Below are 15,881 nucleotides of genomic sequence, written 5' to 3' on the forward strand. Positions count from 1 at the left end.
AAATTATTCACAAAGGCTGGAGTCCTCTTGAAAAGCCTTGCCAGGGTATTTAATTGTCCATAAAATACAGGCCTTCTAAAATGTGACAACAGCACTCTCTGCTGTTTGGTGTGTACCTGCAGTCAGTAGTATGATGAATACTATTAACAAACTCCTAAGGCTCCTAACTCCATTAATGACCCACTTTGTTGGGATGGGGGAACCACTGGTTTAACTCAAATGAGGAAGCAGCTCAGCTCTGATACCTGCAGCAACACAACGAAATAAGTGCAATGTAAAAAAAAAAAAATTCCTCCCACTGTTCCCACACTTTGGTCTTCTTGAGGAGATGTCTAGGGGCCATGGAGTTGACCAAGTTTTCACCTTCGTAACAATGACCAGCCGCTTTGATGTTTTCCAGTCAGGTTTCTGTGCTCACCACAGCACTGAGGCCGCCCATGTCAAGGTATTTAATGACATCCATATAAATGTACACTATGGAAGAACCACCGTGCTGGTACTATTGGACCTCAGTGCAGCATTTGATACTGCCGATCACTCCATTCTGTTAGAACGCCTGGAAAACTGGGTCGGCCTTTCTGGTACAGCTCTGCACTGGTTTAAATCCTACTTAAAGGACAGGGACTTTGTGTCAGTAGGTAACGACAAAAATCACATGTGGGGTTCCCCAAGGGTCCATTCTGGGTCCCCTCCTAATCAATATCTACACGCTCCCTCTAGCTCAGATCATAAAAAATAACAACATCAGCTACCATAACTATGCAGACTACACACAGCTCTACATCACCATGTCACCAGGTGACTATAAACCAGTTCAGGCACTGAGTAAATGCCTAGAAGAAATCAATGCCTGGATGTGCCAAACTTTTCTTCAATTGAATAAAAACAAAACTGAAGTAATAATATTTGGACCAATAGAGGAGAGATCAAAAGTTAGCACACAGCTTCAGTCACATCAGCTAGAAACCATTGATCAGACCAGAAATCTGGGAGTAGTGATGGACTCAGACCTGAACCTTCAAAAGCATCTAAAGACAATTACAAGGTCGGCTTTCTATCACCTGAAGAACATTTCTAGGATTAAAGGACTAATGTCTCAGCAGGATCTAGAAAAACTAATCCATGTGTTTATTTTTAGTCGAATTGATTACTGCAACGGTGTTTTCACAGGTCTGCCTAAAAAGTGGATCAGACAGCTGCAGCTGATCCAGAACGCTGCTGCCCGCGTCCTCACTAATACTAAGAAAGTAGAACACATCACCCCAGTTCTAAAGTCCTTACACTGGCTCCCTGTATCTCAGAGAATAGACTTTATAATACTTCTGTTAGTCTATAAATCCCTGAATGACTCAGCACCTAAATACATCACAGACCTGTTATCAGTGCATCAACCCTCCGCATACCTAGAACCAGAACCAAACACAGAGAAGCAGCATTTAGTTCCTATGCTCCACTTGTCTGGAACAAACTTCCAGAAAACTGTAAAAGTGCTGAAAGCCTAAGTTTACAAACACATTTGTTTAGGATTGCCTTTGAATGTTCTAGTTAAACTGTTTTACTGAAACATCATTAGTTCAACTTTGTAGTCCAACTGTTTTTAATATTTGCTTTTAGTTTCTATTCTCCCATGTTTTATTTTGTTTCTACACTTCAGCCCAACTTGTTTTTATTCTGTTTTATTTTCATATATTTTAATCATGTAAAGCACTTTGCGTTGTCTTTGTACTGAAATGTGCTATACAAATAAATTTGCCTTGCCTTGCCTTAAACGTTATGGAGCGTGGAGCAAAGCATGCCGTCCTTCCCTCACCCATTCCTGCACTCTGTGGGTCAGCAGGCTGAAAGAAACCCACTAGACCAGGGGGCCTGCAACCTTTACAGTCTAAAGAGCCATTTTTTGCCTACAGTCTACTTGAATTAAACTTGTTCAGAGCTGCAAATGTTTCCTGGCCTTTTGAAAAAAGACAACTTATAATTTTTGATAAAGATCTACTGTAGGAAATATGTTGTCATTGTTAAAGAATCCCTATTTATGTCTATTTTAAGATTTTAAAAAAGGATGGATGCGATGTTGATATTTGTGGATAATGATGTATAAAAATATAATTTCCACATAATGAAAAAAATTTGATTTAAAATTAAATATTACTGGCACTTTTAACATCATTATGTTGTGGACATTAAAAGCAATTATTCCAAGAAAAAAACTTCTAAAACCTGCATTTATTATCATTATTACATTTAAATACCATAATAAAAATATAATTTGTAGCCAAAGTTGTTAAGAGCCACTGTGGAAGGTCCAAAGAGCCACTTGCGGCTCCAGGGCCATAGGTTGCAGACCCATGCACTGGACCTTCCCCTATAGTTCACAAGAATGTTAATCAGCCATTAGGGTATATTATTGGTATCGGTAAACATGTACGGCCTTAGTTTGGAAAGTATGGGAGCGCCATCTTTTGCTCACGGGTTTAAAAAAAGTGTTTCAAAACTATAGTTGGCTCTCCAAGCTGCATATCACCGCAGGCTCGATAGCTAAGCTTATTAAGGGTATTCATATTTTTTTAGTTTCTGCATTGTAAAATACACAGCAAGGATCTTTTGCAAATAAAGACCTATAATTGTTTACAAAGTGAATCCAGGTTGTGCACCGTGGGTCTGGACATTTCAAGCATGTAGTCTTCAGATCGTTGCCAAAGATTACATGATTAAATTATTTTCTTGTCAGAAAGAGAGAGAGAGAGAGAAATTATGAGCCCTGGTGGCCTTGTGGGAGCTGTAATGTCTGGTTGTCTTTACTGCAGGCCAGGGGGGCGGGGCACTGAACGCGCAGTAGAAACTGGGCTACCAAGCACATGAACCCCTTTAAGGAGAGGAAGAGGAGCCACCTTTGGACCCTGACGTCACGCACTTGACAACCACGGCACTTCGCCCTTCGAGACGCTTCGCAACAACAACTTGATCCTGTCGGGTTCAATCCAGCTTCGACAAGTGATCAAAATGCGGCCGAGGAAGCGGGACGCGCTGCTCCTCTGGTTGCTTGTCTGCTCCGGCGTGGCGGAGGCGCTGGAGCCCATCAGCACCACCATCGCGGTGGGCATGGCAGCGGCTCTCACCGGGATCCTGGCCAGATACCAGAACATTTTCAACTACTTCCACGAGTGCTGCCGACCCGAATGGATCTCCTTCAACAGGACAAGTAAGCAGACACCGCAGAGGGCCCCCTCCCCCCTGGCTGGGAGTCATTTTCGCTTTAGGCTTAACACTCGGCGTCCGGTGGAAACCGTTCCGCGACGCCGCGGGTGTCCTGAACGCAGCTCCGCGTCACGTGTCCGCGACGCATGCGGAAGCTGCACACCGCAAGCCGAGCTAGTTTTCGCAGGGCTAGCGGCGTTTTGTCGTGCTCTCTCGGCCTCATCCTCATCCATGTCAGAAACCCGCCGCCGCCGACAATGAAGGTGGCGCACATTTGTCTGTGGGTGCACGTCTCACTGGCAGCCAGCGGCCTGGTGAACGCCTTCGATCCCATCACAACAACCGTGCTAGTCGGTTTCGGCGCCACGCTGGGGCGGACGATCTACAGATACTTCCAGGAAACTTGCGATCCGAAGTGGATAGCCTACAACGCAACAGGTGGGTGAGGACGGACGGACGGACGGAAGGAAGAGGGGGGTTTGCAGCAGGACGCGGGAGGTCCGGCGATGCGCAATTAGCCTTGCGCGCTTCTTTTTCAATGGCAACCGGAACCGATGATCGCTGGATGCGTTCATTCGCGGGGGGAGCTCAGTTCTCACGTCCTCGGCGTTATACCTGGCGCACAATTTGTCACCTGATCGTCTTTAACGATCATCTACGGGATGGAAAGCACGACCTTGGACCAGAGCGACGAATAAAGCCAAGTAGTTAGACGCCAGTGGCACAAGGCTGTGACTTGGAGGTTTATAGATGCTCATGTCTGCCTTCTCGTTTTAAGATCAGAGGTTTCCCCAAAGGGCCTCGTTGTTAGGACGCAAACGTGAATAAGTGTGTAGAGAACAGAGCAGCACACACATTTTAGAGGATCTCCTCCTACAGGTGGCTGAAAGCGCTGTCAAAGTCAGACATGACGCAACATCAACTGCTACGTAAAAAGTTGACATACTCGTTTAACCTTTTTCACATTCTGTCCCTTTTCCAGCCATACACCGCAATCTGTTTGACAGGGATTCACTTGCTTATATGTAGATTTAGGTCTGGACTTGGACTAGGCCATACTTTACACCAGGGGTCACCAACATGGTGCCCGTTGGCACCAGGTAGCCCCCAAGGACCGTAGGTGGTGCCCTCAAGCCTGTTCAAAAAGTAGCACAACCCTCCAGTGAGCTGCATTAAAAGTTATATTTTATTTAGTTGATCTTCCTTTTTAATCACACTTGTTTTTACATAGAATTATAAGCATTAAAAACATGTTTATATTGCATGAAGTTAAGGTGAGCTCTGGCTCTTTAATGTCGGTAGAGGTAGCCCTTTGTATGACACAGTACCAATGAAGTTGCTCTCAGGTTGAAAAGGTTTGGTGATCCTGCCTTACACTAAACCAGGGGGTCTGCAACCTTTACAGTCTAAAGAGCCATTTTTTACAAACAGTTCACTTGAATTAAACTCGTTCAGAGCCGTAAATGTTGCCTGGCCTTTTGAAAAAAGACAAGTTATAATTTTTGATAAAGATCTACTGTAGGAAATATGTTGTTGTTGTTAAAGAAATCCCCTTTTACGTCTATTTTGAGGTTTACAAAAAAAGAGGATAGACGGGATGTTGATATTTGTGGATAGTGATGTAAAAAAATCGTAGTTTCCAACATAATAAAAAAAATATGGATTTAAAATTAAATATTACTGGCACTTTTAGCATCATTCTGTTGTGAAAATGAAAAGCAATTATTCCAAGAAAAACCTGCATTTATTATGTTTATAACGGTATTTAAATACCATAATAAAAATATAATTTGTTGCCACTGTGGAAGGTCCAAAGAGCCACAGGTTGCAGACCCCTGCACTAAAGCAAAGATCAGCCACTCCTGTTCTCTAGCGCCCCTGTCCCACAACTTTTGGACGTACCTCTGCTCCGACACACCTGAATCAACTGAAGGGTCAGTGACCAGGCCTTTGCAAAAGCTTTCTGACATGCCATGGATGTTGCTGCCTTCTGATGGAGGTGTAATGGAGCAGGGATGCATCCTAAAGTTGGCTGACCCCTGCTCCAAAACCAGGGTATTGTAGCTCTAGTGTAATGTTTAGGATTGTTGTCCTACTGGAAGAAAGGTGAATTCCACTCCAGCCTCAGATGTTTTGCAGCCTCCCTAGATCTACCTGTATCTATAGCCACCCATCTTACCCACCAGCTTCTCCATCTCCGTTGAAGGAGAGCATCCCCACATCATGGTGCGGCCACCTCCACCCAGTTGTTCTGCTCTGCACTCAGTGTTGGTTCTGGAACCCCATTTGTTGTTGCAGTTAAAACCGACATTTGGTAATGCTTCCTCATTTTGTCGTGAAGTTGCTGTGTTATGGTGTGAGTATCCTACATAGACAGTGGGAGACATTAAAAATCACAGGTTTAATGTAGGAAGTTGTACAATGCATTAGTTTTTATTAATTCACCAGGCAATGGAAGCGCTAAGCTTTTTCTCAAATGGGGATCATTCCAAGAATTGAGAGGAGATCCGTAGGATTCCTGCACACCTCGACTCTTTCACTGGCTTTCCAGCCCCTAACCCTGGTGCCCTTCATGTGTAAATTCTCTAGGGCTCAAGACCGACCTGGACAGCAAGCTCTTCGGGCAGCACATCGCGTCCCGCATCATTTTAAAAGCCGTGACCGGGTTTATGAGCAACGACAACCCCAAGAAGCCCCTGGTGCTCTCCCTGCACGGATGGACCGGCACCGGGAAGAACTTTGTGAGCAAGCTCATCGCCGATAGCATTTATGCAGAGGGAATGCACAGCGGCTTCGTCCACGTGTTCACGTCCACGCTTCACTTCCCGCATGCGGAGCATATCGCCACCTACAAGGTAACAGAAACCCCCCACAGGTTCAGTCTTTTACTGTCCAGTTCCGACTGGGGCTCAATTGTCGCTTTTGTTCTCAGTCTCAGTTACAGCAGTGGGTCAGAGGCAACGTGTCTAACTGTGAGCGCTCCATGTTCATCTTTGATGAGATGGACAAGATGCACCCGGGCTTGATTGACAGCATCAAGCCGTACCTGGACTACTATGACAAGCTGGATGGCGTTTCTTATCGGAAGTCAATCTTCATCTTTCTCAGGTAACATAAGAAATTAGGGCTGGACGATATAGAAAAAAAGCATATAGATAAAATATAAATCATATCCATCGATATCGATAATTATCAACACATTCAAAACATATTTTAAGTGCAGCCCTGTCCATTTTACACTGTTTCTTGGCGACCTATTTTTAGATACACACAAACACTGAATTCAAACACAACCCTTTATTCAAGCAACTTTTTTACCAAAACTACAAGTTTTTAAAAAAGAAAAGAAGAATGTGTGCTCTCTGAACTCTTGAATGCTTCCTGTCCTCTATGAAGGGGGCGGAGCTTCCTGGGTCTGTGTGTGTGATTGGTTGGGTGGGTGTAATGACTGTAATTCTTTTTTTCTATCATCGATATACGTCCATCGATCGATATATATTGTTATTGAATTATCGTCCAGCCCTATAAGAAATTCTTTTATTGTCCCATAATAAAAGGGGAGGGGGGGGGGGGGGGGGCGCAGACAGTTACACGCAATTTTTAGTCATGAAAAAACAAAACAATCTAATCTAAAGTTGGTTCTAAATTCAATTTAGTTTTATTTATATAGCGCCAATTCATGAAACATGTCCTCTCGAGGCACTTTACAAAGTCAAATTTAATCATATTATCCAGATTGGTCAAAAATGTCCTGTATAAGAGAACCAGTTGATTGCATCAAAGTCCCGACAAGCAGCATTCACTCCTGGAGAACCGTAGAGCCACAGGGAGAGTCGTCTGCATTGTCCATGGCTTTGCTGCAATCCCTCATACTGAGCAAGCATGAAGCGACAGTGGGAAGAAAAACTCCCCATTAGCGGGAAGGAAAAACCTCCAGCAGAACCAGGCTCAGTATGAACGGCCATCTGCCTCGACCGACTGGGGTTACAGAAGACAGAGCAGAGACACAACAAGAGAGACAAAAAAAGCACAGAAGCACACATTGATCTAGTAATCTGTTCTACATTAGATGGTAATGGCGGGTGATCTGTCTTCCCTGGATGATGTCACAGTTAATAAAACGTCAGACCAGGTGTGCCTACTATGAAGAAAAAGGGAGAGAGAGCAAAAAGTTAAAAGCTGAAATGACAACAGTCATTTCAATGCAATGCAATGCAAAACTAGAGAACAATAGACTGGAGAACAGTAGAAATCAATAGAGTGAGAAAAATAGGCCCTGATGTCCTCCAGCAGCCTAAGCCTATAGCAGCATAACTATAGAGGTAGATCAGGGTAACCTAACCCACTCTAACTATAAGCTTTGTCAAAAAGGAAACTTTTAAGATTAGTCTTAAAAGTAGACAGGGTGTCTGCCTCACGGAGCAAAACTGGGAGTTGGTTCCACATGAGAGGAGCCTGATGGCTAAAGGATCTGCCTCCCATTCTACTTTTAGAGACTCTAGGAACCACCAGCAGACCTGCAGTCTGAGAGTGAAGGGCTCTGTTAGGAACGTACGGGGTAAACAGAGCTCTGATATATGATGGAGCTTGATTATTAAGGGCTTTATACGTTAGAAGGAGAATTTTAAATTCTATTCTTGATTTAACAGGAAGCCAATGAAGGGAAGCTAAAATTGGAGAAATATTATCCCTCTTGTTGATTTTCATCAGAACTCTTGCTGCAGCATTTTGGATCAGCTGAAGACTTTGAACTGCATTTTGTGGACTTCCTGATAGAAAAGAATTACAATCGTCCAGCCTTGAGGTAACAAATGCCTGGACTAGTTTTTCAGCATCACCCCTGGACAGAATGTTTCTAATTTTGGCGATATTCCTGAGGTGAAAAAAGGAAACTCTGGAAACCTGTTTAATATGGGATCTAAATGACATGTCTTGGTCGAAAATAACACCAAGATTTTTTACTTTATTACCAGAGGCCAAGTTAATGCCATCCAGATTAAGTGATTGATTAAGAAGTTTATTTTTTGGGGAACTTTGGTCCAAAGATTATAACTTGTCAGAATTTAAGTGCAGGAAGTTTAAAGTCATCCAGCTTTTGATGTCATCAAGACATGACTGCAGTCGAAGTGACTGATTGGATTCATCAGGATTTATGGATAAATATAGCTGAGTGTCATCAGCATGACAGTGGAAATTAATCCCATGCTGTCTGATAATTTTGCCTATCGGAAGCATATATATAGTAAAGAGAATTGGTCCAAGGACTGAACCCTGTGGTACTCCACAGGTGATCCTAGAGTTTGAGGAAGATTTATTATTAACATGAACAAATTGGAATCTGTCCGACAGATAATATTAAAACCAGCCTAATGCTTTCCCCTTAATCCCTACAGTATGTTCAAGTCTTTGTAGGAGAATATTGTGATCAACTGGATCAAATGCAGCACTGAGATCTAACAGGACAAGTACAGACACAAGTCCATTATCTGAAGCCCTGAGAATATCATTAGTGACCTTCACCAGAGCTGTTTCAGTGCTATGATGAGCTCTGGAGCCTGACTGAAACTCCTCAAGTAGGTCATTACTTTGTAAATGTTCACAAAATTGATTAGCAACTACTTTCTCAAGAATTTTAGATAAGAAAAGAAGATTAGATATAGGTCTGTAATTTACTAACTCATCTTGATCAAGAGTTGGTTTCTTAAGTAAAGGTTTAATAACAGCTACTTTAAAAGCCTGTGGTACATATTTATTTACTAAGGATAGATTAATCATGTCCAAAATAGGGCCACTGATCAGACGGAATATCCCTTTAAACAACTTGGTTGGGATCGGGTCTAACATACAGGTAGAAGGTTTAGATGAAGCTAAAATTTTAGATAGCTCAGAAAACTCTACTGCGTCTAAACAGTTCAGACACTGCACAGGTTCTAAAGATTCCTCCAACGCTGCCTCACTTACTGAGGACAAGATAATCATGTTTGGGAGGATGCCAATTATTTTATTTTAGTGGAATCAATTTTATTTATGAAGAATCCCATAAAATCATTACTGCTAAGAGCTAAGGGAATGGATGGATCAGTGGAGCTATGACTCTGTGTAAATTTGGCAACTGTACTGAAGAGAAATCTAGGATTATTTTTGTTCTCAATTAATGATGAAAAAATATGCTGCTCTAACTCTGCGAAGGGTCTTGTTATACAACAGTAAACTGTCCCTCCAGATTAGGTAGGGTTCCTCTTGGTGTGTAGAGCGCCATTTTCTTGTGCTTCAAGGAACGCAGCTCTGAATTAAACCAGGGAGCCAGCTTCCTGTGAATAATCACCTTCTTTTTCAAGGGAGCTACATTATCCAATGCAGAACGCAATGACGAAGTCACACCGTTAACAAAGACATCTATTTGTGAATGGGAAGAAACAACATTGCTGCTATCTGCAGGGTATTTCTGCAATACTGACGATATTAAGAGGGGGACAGACTCTTTAAAGTTTGATGCAGCATTGTCCAAGAAAGATCTACTATAATGGAACCCTCTTTTGGGGGTGAATAACTCAGTTAGAATAAACTCAAATGTTATTAAAAAATGATCAGATAGGACAGGGTTGTGAGGAAATACTGTTAATTCTTCACAATCAATGCCATATGTCAGCACAAGGTCTAAAGTATTGAGCCAAGAGTGCATCGCTTTATGCACATTTTGAGCAAAACCAATTGAATCTAGGATAGTTTTAAAGGCTACGCTAAGGTTATCACTTCGCCTTTCTGCACGGTAGATGATGACGACGCTGCAGAATCCCCCCTTGTCCTTGGTGGAGCCTCCGATTAGCTATCCATCCACTGGCCAACAGCTGGCCTCGGGCCAAATGTCTCTGGTCGGCTTTGACAGGTGAATGTGCCTGGGGGCTGAGAGGCGAGCATGTGAAAGACGACACCTGCACTCGTTTTTTATTATGTTGAGATAGAAGGCACCTGGCGTTACTTACGTTTTACTACATGAACCAAAAGACAGTCCCAGACATTTTCCAGACTGTTTTAGGCACATCCGTCCAGTCTTTGAGAAGATGCAAGGTGGCTTTGTGTTTCTTTAGAACGCTGCCTACTGTTGTGTTTCGCAAACCCTGGAGGTCTTGCACTTCCTGAAGCTATGTTGAAGGATCAAATGCTAAGAAATGATCATGAGTTAAGAGAGTCGTGTCTAATTTCAGTCTCATGAAAACCATCTGACATTATGAAACTTGTGCAGTTTGACAAATGAGATCCCTCACCTTTTTAGTAGATGAAACCTCAGCAACAGTGGTGAAATGTCTCATAATAGGGAACGCTGCGATCAGCTGATTTTGAGCTGTTTTGCAGCGCGTGTGCAGTGCACAGAATGCGTCCAAACGCAACATGTGGCCAGTTTGGCACCACGCCGTTGTACGCACCGACGCTGACACCGCCCCGTCTGTGAACACAGGGACCAACTTGGTAGGCGAGTCTTGGAAAAGTCTTTTCAGGCCCCCAGTTCAGTCAGACCCGAATAGTTTATGGTAAATTCTCCAATGCTGGACACGGACGTGATGAAAACCATTTCCTGTTCAGTTGTTGGGATGTCATCAGATCGACCAAGAAAAGCAGCCCTCAGAACTCCGCAGATTGGAACGTGGCTCGTAACTCGATGGTGTGAGCGATGCTCTGCGTTATCCATGGTAACCCCTTCACTTGAATGTGCATTTACTCCTAGCCGCCACGGTGAAGGAGGACCCTAAGAATATTTACCTTTAAGGAAGACGAGGAGGAAAATATTTTTCAGAGCTGTTCCTCATTCACCTTGTCCTGCCGTTCGGTAGCTGGGTGCTGACATTTCTTCTGGGCTAGCTTGTTTATTAGCAGTGACTAGCGTCATGTTCATATGCTCTTTGCAGTTCTGTCAAATAAAGGATGGTTGAAATCCCTTGTAATAGGCCCATATTTTGTCTGCTAGATGTGGATGTGAGCGCCGTGTTTTGCATCACGTGTCAGTGGGCTCATCGTTGGCTTCAAGCCGGGAGCTACGATTCCAAAGAGTCTTTGGCTCTAGCTCTGTTTGCCGTTTCTTTGTAGGCGGCGAAACATCAAACGAGCTGCTCAGTGTCCGTTGCTTTTTTTGGACATCTCCGAAAGAGCTTGGAGGTTGCATTGCATTTTAATTAGGGGCATTAAGAGTAAAGCAGTCTGAATGTGCCAAAGTTTAAGTGGGCAGTAATATTTTGCAATGAGTTCCATACTATGTTTCACGTTGCAGCTGCTGAAACCAATAGTTTGTATTCTGCAATGCACTGAGAGTTTGATTTGTGTGCGCCGTTTGTGGTTTTCCTCTGACAGCAACGCAGGAGGAGACAGCATCATCCAGACAGCCCTGGATTTCTGGAATGCAGGGAGAAACCGAGAAGAGATTGAGCTCAAAGACCTGGAGACGGCCCTCTCCCTGTCTGTCTTCAACAACAACAACAGTGAGCCGAGAGCATGTCGAAGATTCCTTCGAAATCATGTATTACCTCGAGTGTTTTAGTCTGAAAAGTGCTTTTCCTCTTCTGCCCCTGCAGGCGGCTTCTTTCGTACGAGCTTGATCGACAAGAGCCTGGTGGATTTCTTCGTTCCCTTCCTGCCTCTGGAGTACAGACACGTGGTCCAGTGCGCCATGGCTGAGATGAAAGCCAGGAACATGAAACCGAACCACGAAACGGCGGACAACGTTGCCAGAGACTTGGTCTACTTCCCCAAATCCGAGAGGGTGTTCTCCGTCAAAGGCTGCAAGTCGATAGAGAGCAAACTGGACTTCTTCTCATAACGTGAGCATCTGAAGGACCCAAGGATGAGCCACTACATGCACTTTAAGAAAAGAAAGAACTTTGAAGCCAAATGACTAAAGACAGGAAGCAATTGTGACCGGAGAGAGTTTTGTGGAGGTTTCCCTGTCTGACCTTGTGGCCACCAGCGTAACAGGAGGCCTTCTCACTTACACTGAATGAAGAGATCAACGCCAGCACAATAAAATATTCAAACGATCGGGACACGATCCTTTGTCGCTGGTTGAAGAGCCCAATCTCTGCTTTTATGTTGGCAGCCTCAGACGGTTGTTTTCTGGGGGGAAAAAACTTTTAATAGTGGATGATGTCTTCCTGCCAGGGAAACCCTTCCCTTGTGGAGTGGCTCTACACCGCGGTCTCGGTGTGAACGGCCTACGGGAAGTAACTGCCTTAAATCTTTATCTCACTGTCTCTCTTTTTTAGCGGAACTAATTTTACACATCCGCCAGACTTTTGTGTTGAGGGTAGGGGAACATAGCTGAAAAATTCTTTATTTTAATTCAGACTCTTAATTTCCTTTTTTATTCTGTACTGTCAAATCTCATGACATGCTTGCAAAGATTACATGTGAGTAAAATGAAATGTCAAAACACGATTGACTGTCCGCCGTCTCTGACTCAGGATCGTCGTCTCATCATCGGTTCTGAAGGTTTGGGAGAGAAAGAAATTTGTATTGGCCTAATATTTCCTAACCCGAAGCTTTGTGTGTAATAAAAAGCGGTTCTCCCAAGTGTGCACATCCCTGCTTAAAATGTCGGGTTTCTGTGATGGAAAAGAACAAGACCACGGCAAATCGTTGTCAAACCCTTTCTGCTTCTAATGCAGGGCTGCACAGTTAATCCCATATTTGTCATTGTAGCAACATATGTGACATGCATATCGAGAAGAACTGCTTGGACTGCAGTAGATCCTAACATTTAGGTACCATTCATTCAGGCTCCCTCTGGTTCCCACAACAGGTTGTGAAGCACTAAGACATTGCAACTCTGTCGAAGCTGCAGACTTTGGCCTTAAACAACTTTTTCATTAGAGCCTTCTTGTAAAGGTGGAAATAATGACGTTTTTCTTTCATTGCCAAAGTAATCAGCCAGTAATCAGCTGGCTGATTACTTAGGGGATTTGTCTGCAGTGAACCCAAAGCAGAAAGATGTTAAGTCGTATTTTTTAGCAAGGAATGTCCTTATTGTGACACACATACATTATCATGTTTGTTCACCATCATGCAGCCCTAGTATTACATCTGTCCTGTAGGTAGCAGGATGCTATATGTTAAGGTTGCACATTCATGTTCTGCGTATCGCTAAAATGCATATGTAACCAATAGGATGGACAGACTGCCCTGAATGATGTAGATTTAATAGCAGAGCTGCTGCAGCTCATGGTGGATGGTTGAGACATGATGTTATGGTTAAAAAAAGAACACAGAGTAGTGACAATTGATTTCATTGTTGCATTTTCAAGAAAAGTATCATAGTTGAATATTTTCCTGGTATTATGCAGCCCTTGTGTCAACTCAAGAAGTCTGAATGCTGAAATTCATTGAAAAGGTGTGGACACACCATGTTTTAGTGTAAAGGTGTTTACACTTATAAAATCCAAGTTTTTGCCTTGTAAAAAAAGATTTTCACCTTCTAAAAGCTTAGATTTTTTTATTATTGGTAATCTGTAAAGCTAAAATGTTACATTAACCGTGGAAAAAGTTATTTTTCATAGTTTAATTATATTACAATCCAGTAAACCTGGCATGTCAACATGGGTCTGTTTGCCTTGTACAGCTGCTGGACTCTGGTGGTTTCAAACGGGCAATTTATTTTTTTTACCTTTTCTATACAACTGCTTGTGGTTACCTCTGAGTGTGAAAGCAAACTGCTGCTCTGCACAGAAAGCTCTTTGGCTGTAGACACCAGAAAAGCAAATCACAACTGATAATAAAAATGCATTTCTAAAGGTCACTGTTTCACTCCTCAACAGGAAGGGAACCAATTTCATCGGTTTAATGGATTTTATGTGAAACCAGGTGGAAAATGTTCTGACTTGGCCGGCGATGCTTGTGGCTTGCATCGGCATGGAGAGGTTGTGTAATGGTCAAACAGTTGCATAGCTTGACTGTGCAAAGTGCAACTTCAGGTGCAAAAGCTGAATTAAAAAAAAGTTGGAAACTGATGCAACTTGTTGGATAGTAGATGCAACAGGAGAACACGAAATGCTCTTTTGATCGGGCTGCATTAAACAGTAACCTGTCATTAAAAAAAGTTTTTTCTTACATGGGAAGGAGGTACGTTCATTAAAGGAACGATAAGTAATAATGACAACTAGCGTCTCAAATCGGTACAACCGCTTGCCAGTGACAATCTAATAAGCTGTTTCTAAACGATCTGTTGCTGCTGTGAAACCTCACTGAATTTTTATTCTCACAGGATAGGTATATGATGTATTCTGTTCCATTTGTGGTCCGCTTCTCTTACTACCTTCCATGTTAGCAGGCTGCTGCTCTTTTGCTGCACTCTGTTTTGGGAACCCTGGGAACTCTCATACGATTGGCTCTATCAGTATAATCACTCCTTTTCTGAAAGGCTCCAGAGGCTGCAGCACAAGCAAAAGGCACCACACCATGAAGACCAAGGAGCTCTTAAAACAAGTCAGGGGACAAAGTTGTTAAGTACAAGTCAGGGTGGGGTTATGATAAAATATTGAAATCTTTGATGTTCCCCTGGAGAACCATCAAATCCATGATCTTAGAATGGAAAGCACACGGTACCACGACAAACCTGCCAAGAGTCTCAGACCAGACCAGGAAGGCATTAATCAGCGAGGCGGCACAGAGACCAATGGTAACCCTGGAGGAGCTGCCGTGCTCCACAGCGGAGACTGAATCTGTCCATAGAACCACAATAAACTGTATGCTCCATAGAGCCAGGCTTTATAGAAGAGGAAAAAACTAAAAACTGTTAAAAATAAGAAGGCATGTGGGAAAGTCCGTGGGCATGGAGGAAAGTGCTCTGGTCAGATAAGAATAAAGTGGAACTTTTGGCCCACCAAGAAAAACACTGGTGGTGCAAACCCAACACATCCCATCACCCCAAGTACACCATGAAACATTTTTTTGGCAGCATCATGCTGTGGGGACGTTTTTCAGCAGTAATGAACTGGGAAACTGGTCCAAGTTGAGCCAGTGATGGATGGTGCTAAATACAAGGATGCTCTAGAACAGAACCTGGCCTGCCTGTGATCTGAGACCAGGACAGGAGTTCACCTTTCAGCAGGACGGTGACCTGAAGCATCCTGCCGAAGCTACACTTGAGATGTTTAAGGGGAAACATTTAAATATGTTGGAATGGCCTAGTCAAAGCCCAGACCTCATTCCAATTGAGAATCTGTGATTAGACCTGAAGATCGCTGTTCACAGGTGTAAACCATCCAACGTGAAGGAGCTGGAGCAGTTTTTGCCAAAAGGAAATTTTGCTTATAGAGCTTATAGAGACTGATCCAAAATCACTTGCAACTGAAGTGCTGCAAGAAAAGGACGCTATAAAGTAGGGGTGGGTGATTTGAACTCAAAATGTTTTGAGTTTTTGTGGCTCTATTGGGATATCAAAAATTATTTAAAAAAAGCAACTACTTACAACCTCTGCAGTCTTTCTTTAGGTAACGGGATAGCTGTGTATGAGACAGCTTCAAAAACATTTTTAAATAGGCTTCCACACAGCAGTTAGAGAAGTGGGATTTTAAGTGGTCATATATCATATATTAATGATTTGGGGGTAAAAAACAACTATTTTTAACCAAAAAGCCCAAATTGGGACTTGCAAATTAACTAGGGCTGTAAACGCAAAGTGCTGTCTGTTGACACTCACCACC

General features: G+C 43.1%; 1 protein-coding gene across 2 annotated transcripts; it reads left to right on the top strand.

The window, feature by feature from the left end:
• The first annotated feature begins 2,823 nt into the window (after positions 1–2,823).
• LOC105932303 (torsin-1A) lies at positions 2,824–13,973 on the top strand. 2 transcript variants are annotated; one of them, XM_036140391.1, is made up of 5 exons: positions 2,824–3,199; positions 5,785–6,050; positions 6,128–6,303; positions 11,539–11,666; positions 11,760–13,973. In XM_036140391.1, the coding sequence occupies exons 1-5, from the start codon at positions 3,001–3,003 to the stop codon at positions 12,002–12,004; spliced, it is 1,014 nt and encodes a 337-aa protein (XP_035996284.1). In that variant the 5' UTR covers positions 2,824–3,000; the 3' UTR covers positions 12,005–13,973. The 2 variants fall into 2 exon arrangements, with proteins under 2 accessions (XP_035996284.1, XP_035996283.1); XM_036140390.1 differs by lacking the exon at positions 2,824–3,199 and adding an exon at positions 3,280–3,633.
• Positions 13,974–15,881: the final 1,908 nt, after the last annotated feature.

Source organism: Fundulus heteroclitus, chromosome 8 (genome assembly GCF_011125445.2).
Source record: "Fundulus heteroclitus isolate FHET01 chromosome 8, MU-UCD_Fhet_4.1, whole genome shotgun sequence".
Taxonomy (NCBI): domain Eukaryota; kingdom Metazoa; phylum Chordata; class Actinopteri; order Cyprinodontiformes; family Fundulidae; genus Fundulus; species Fundulus heteroclitus.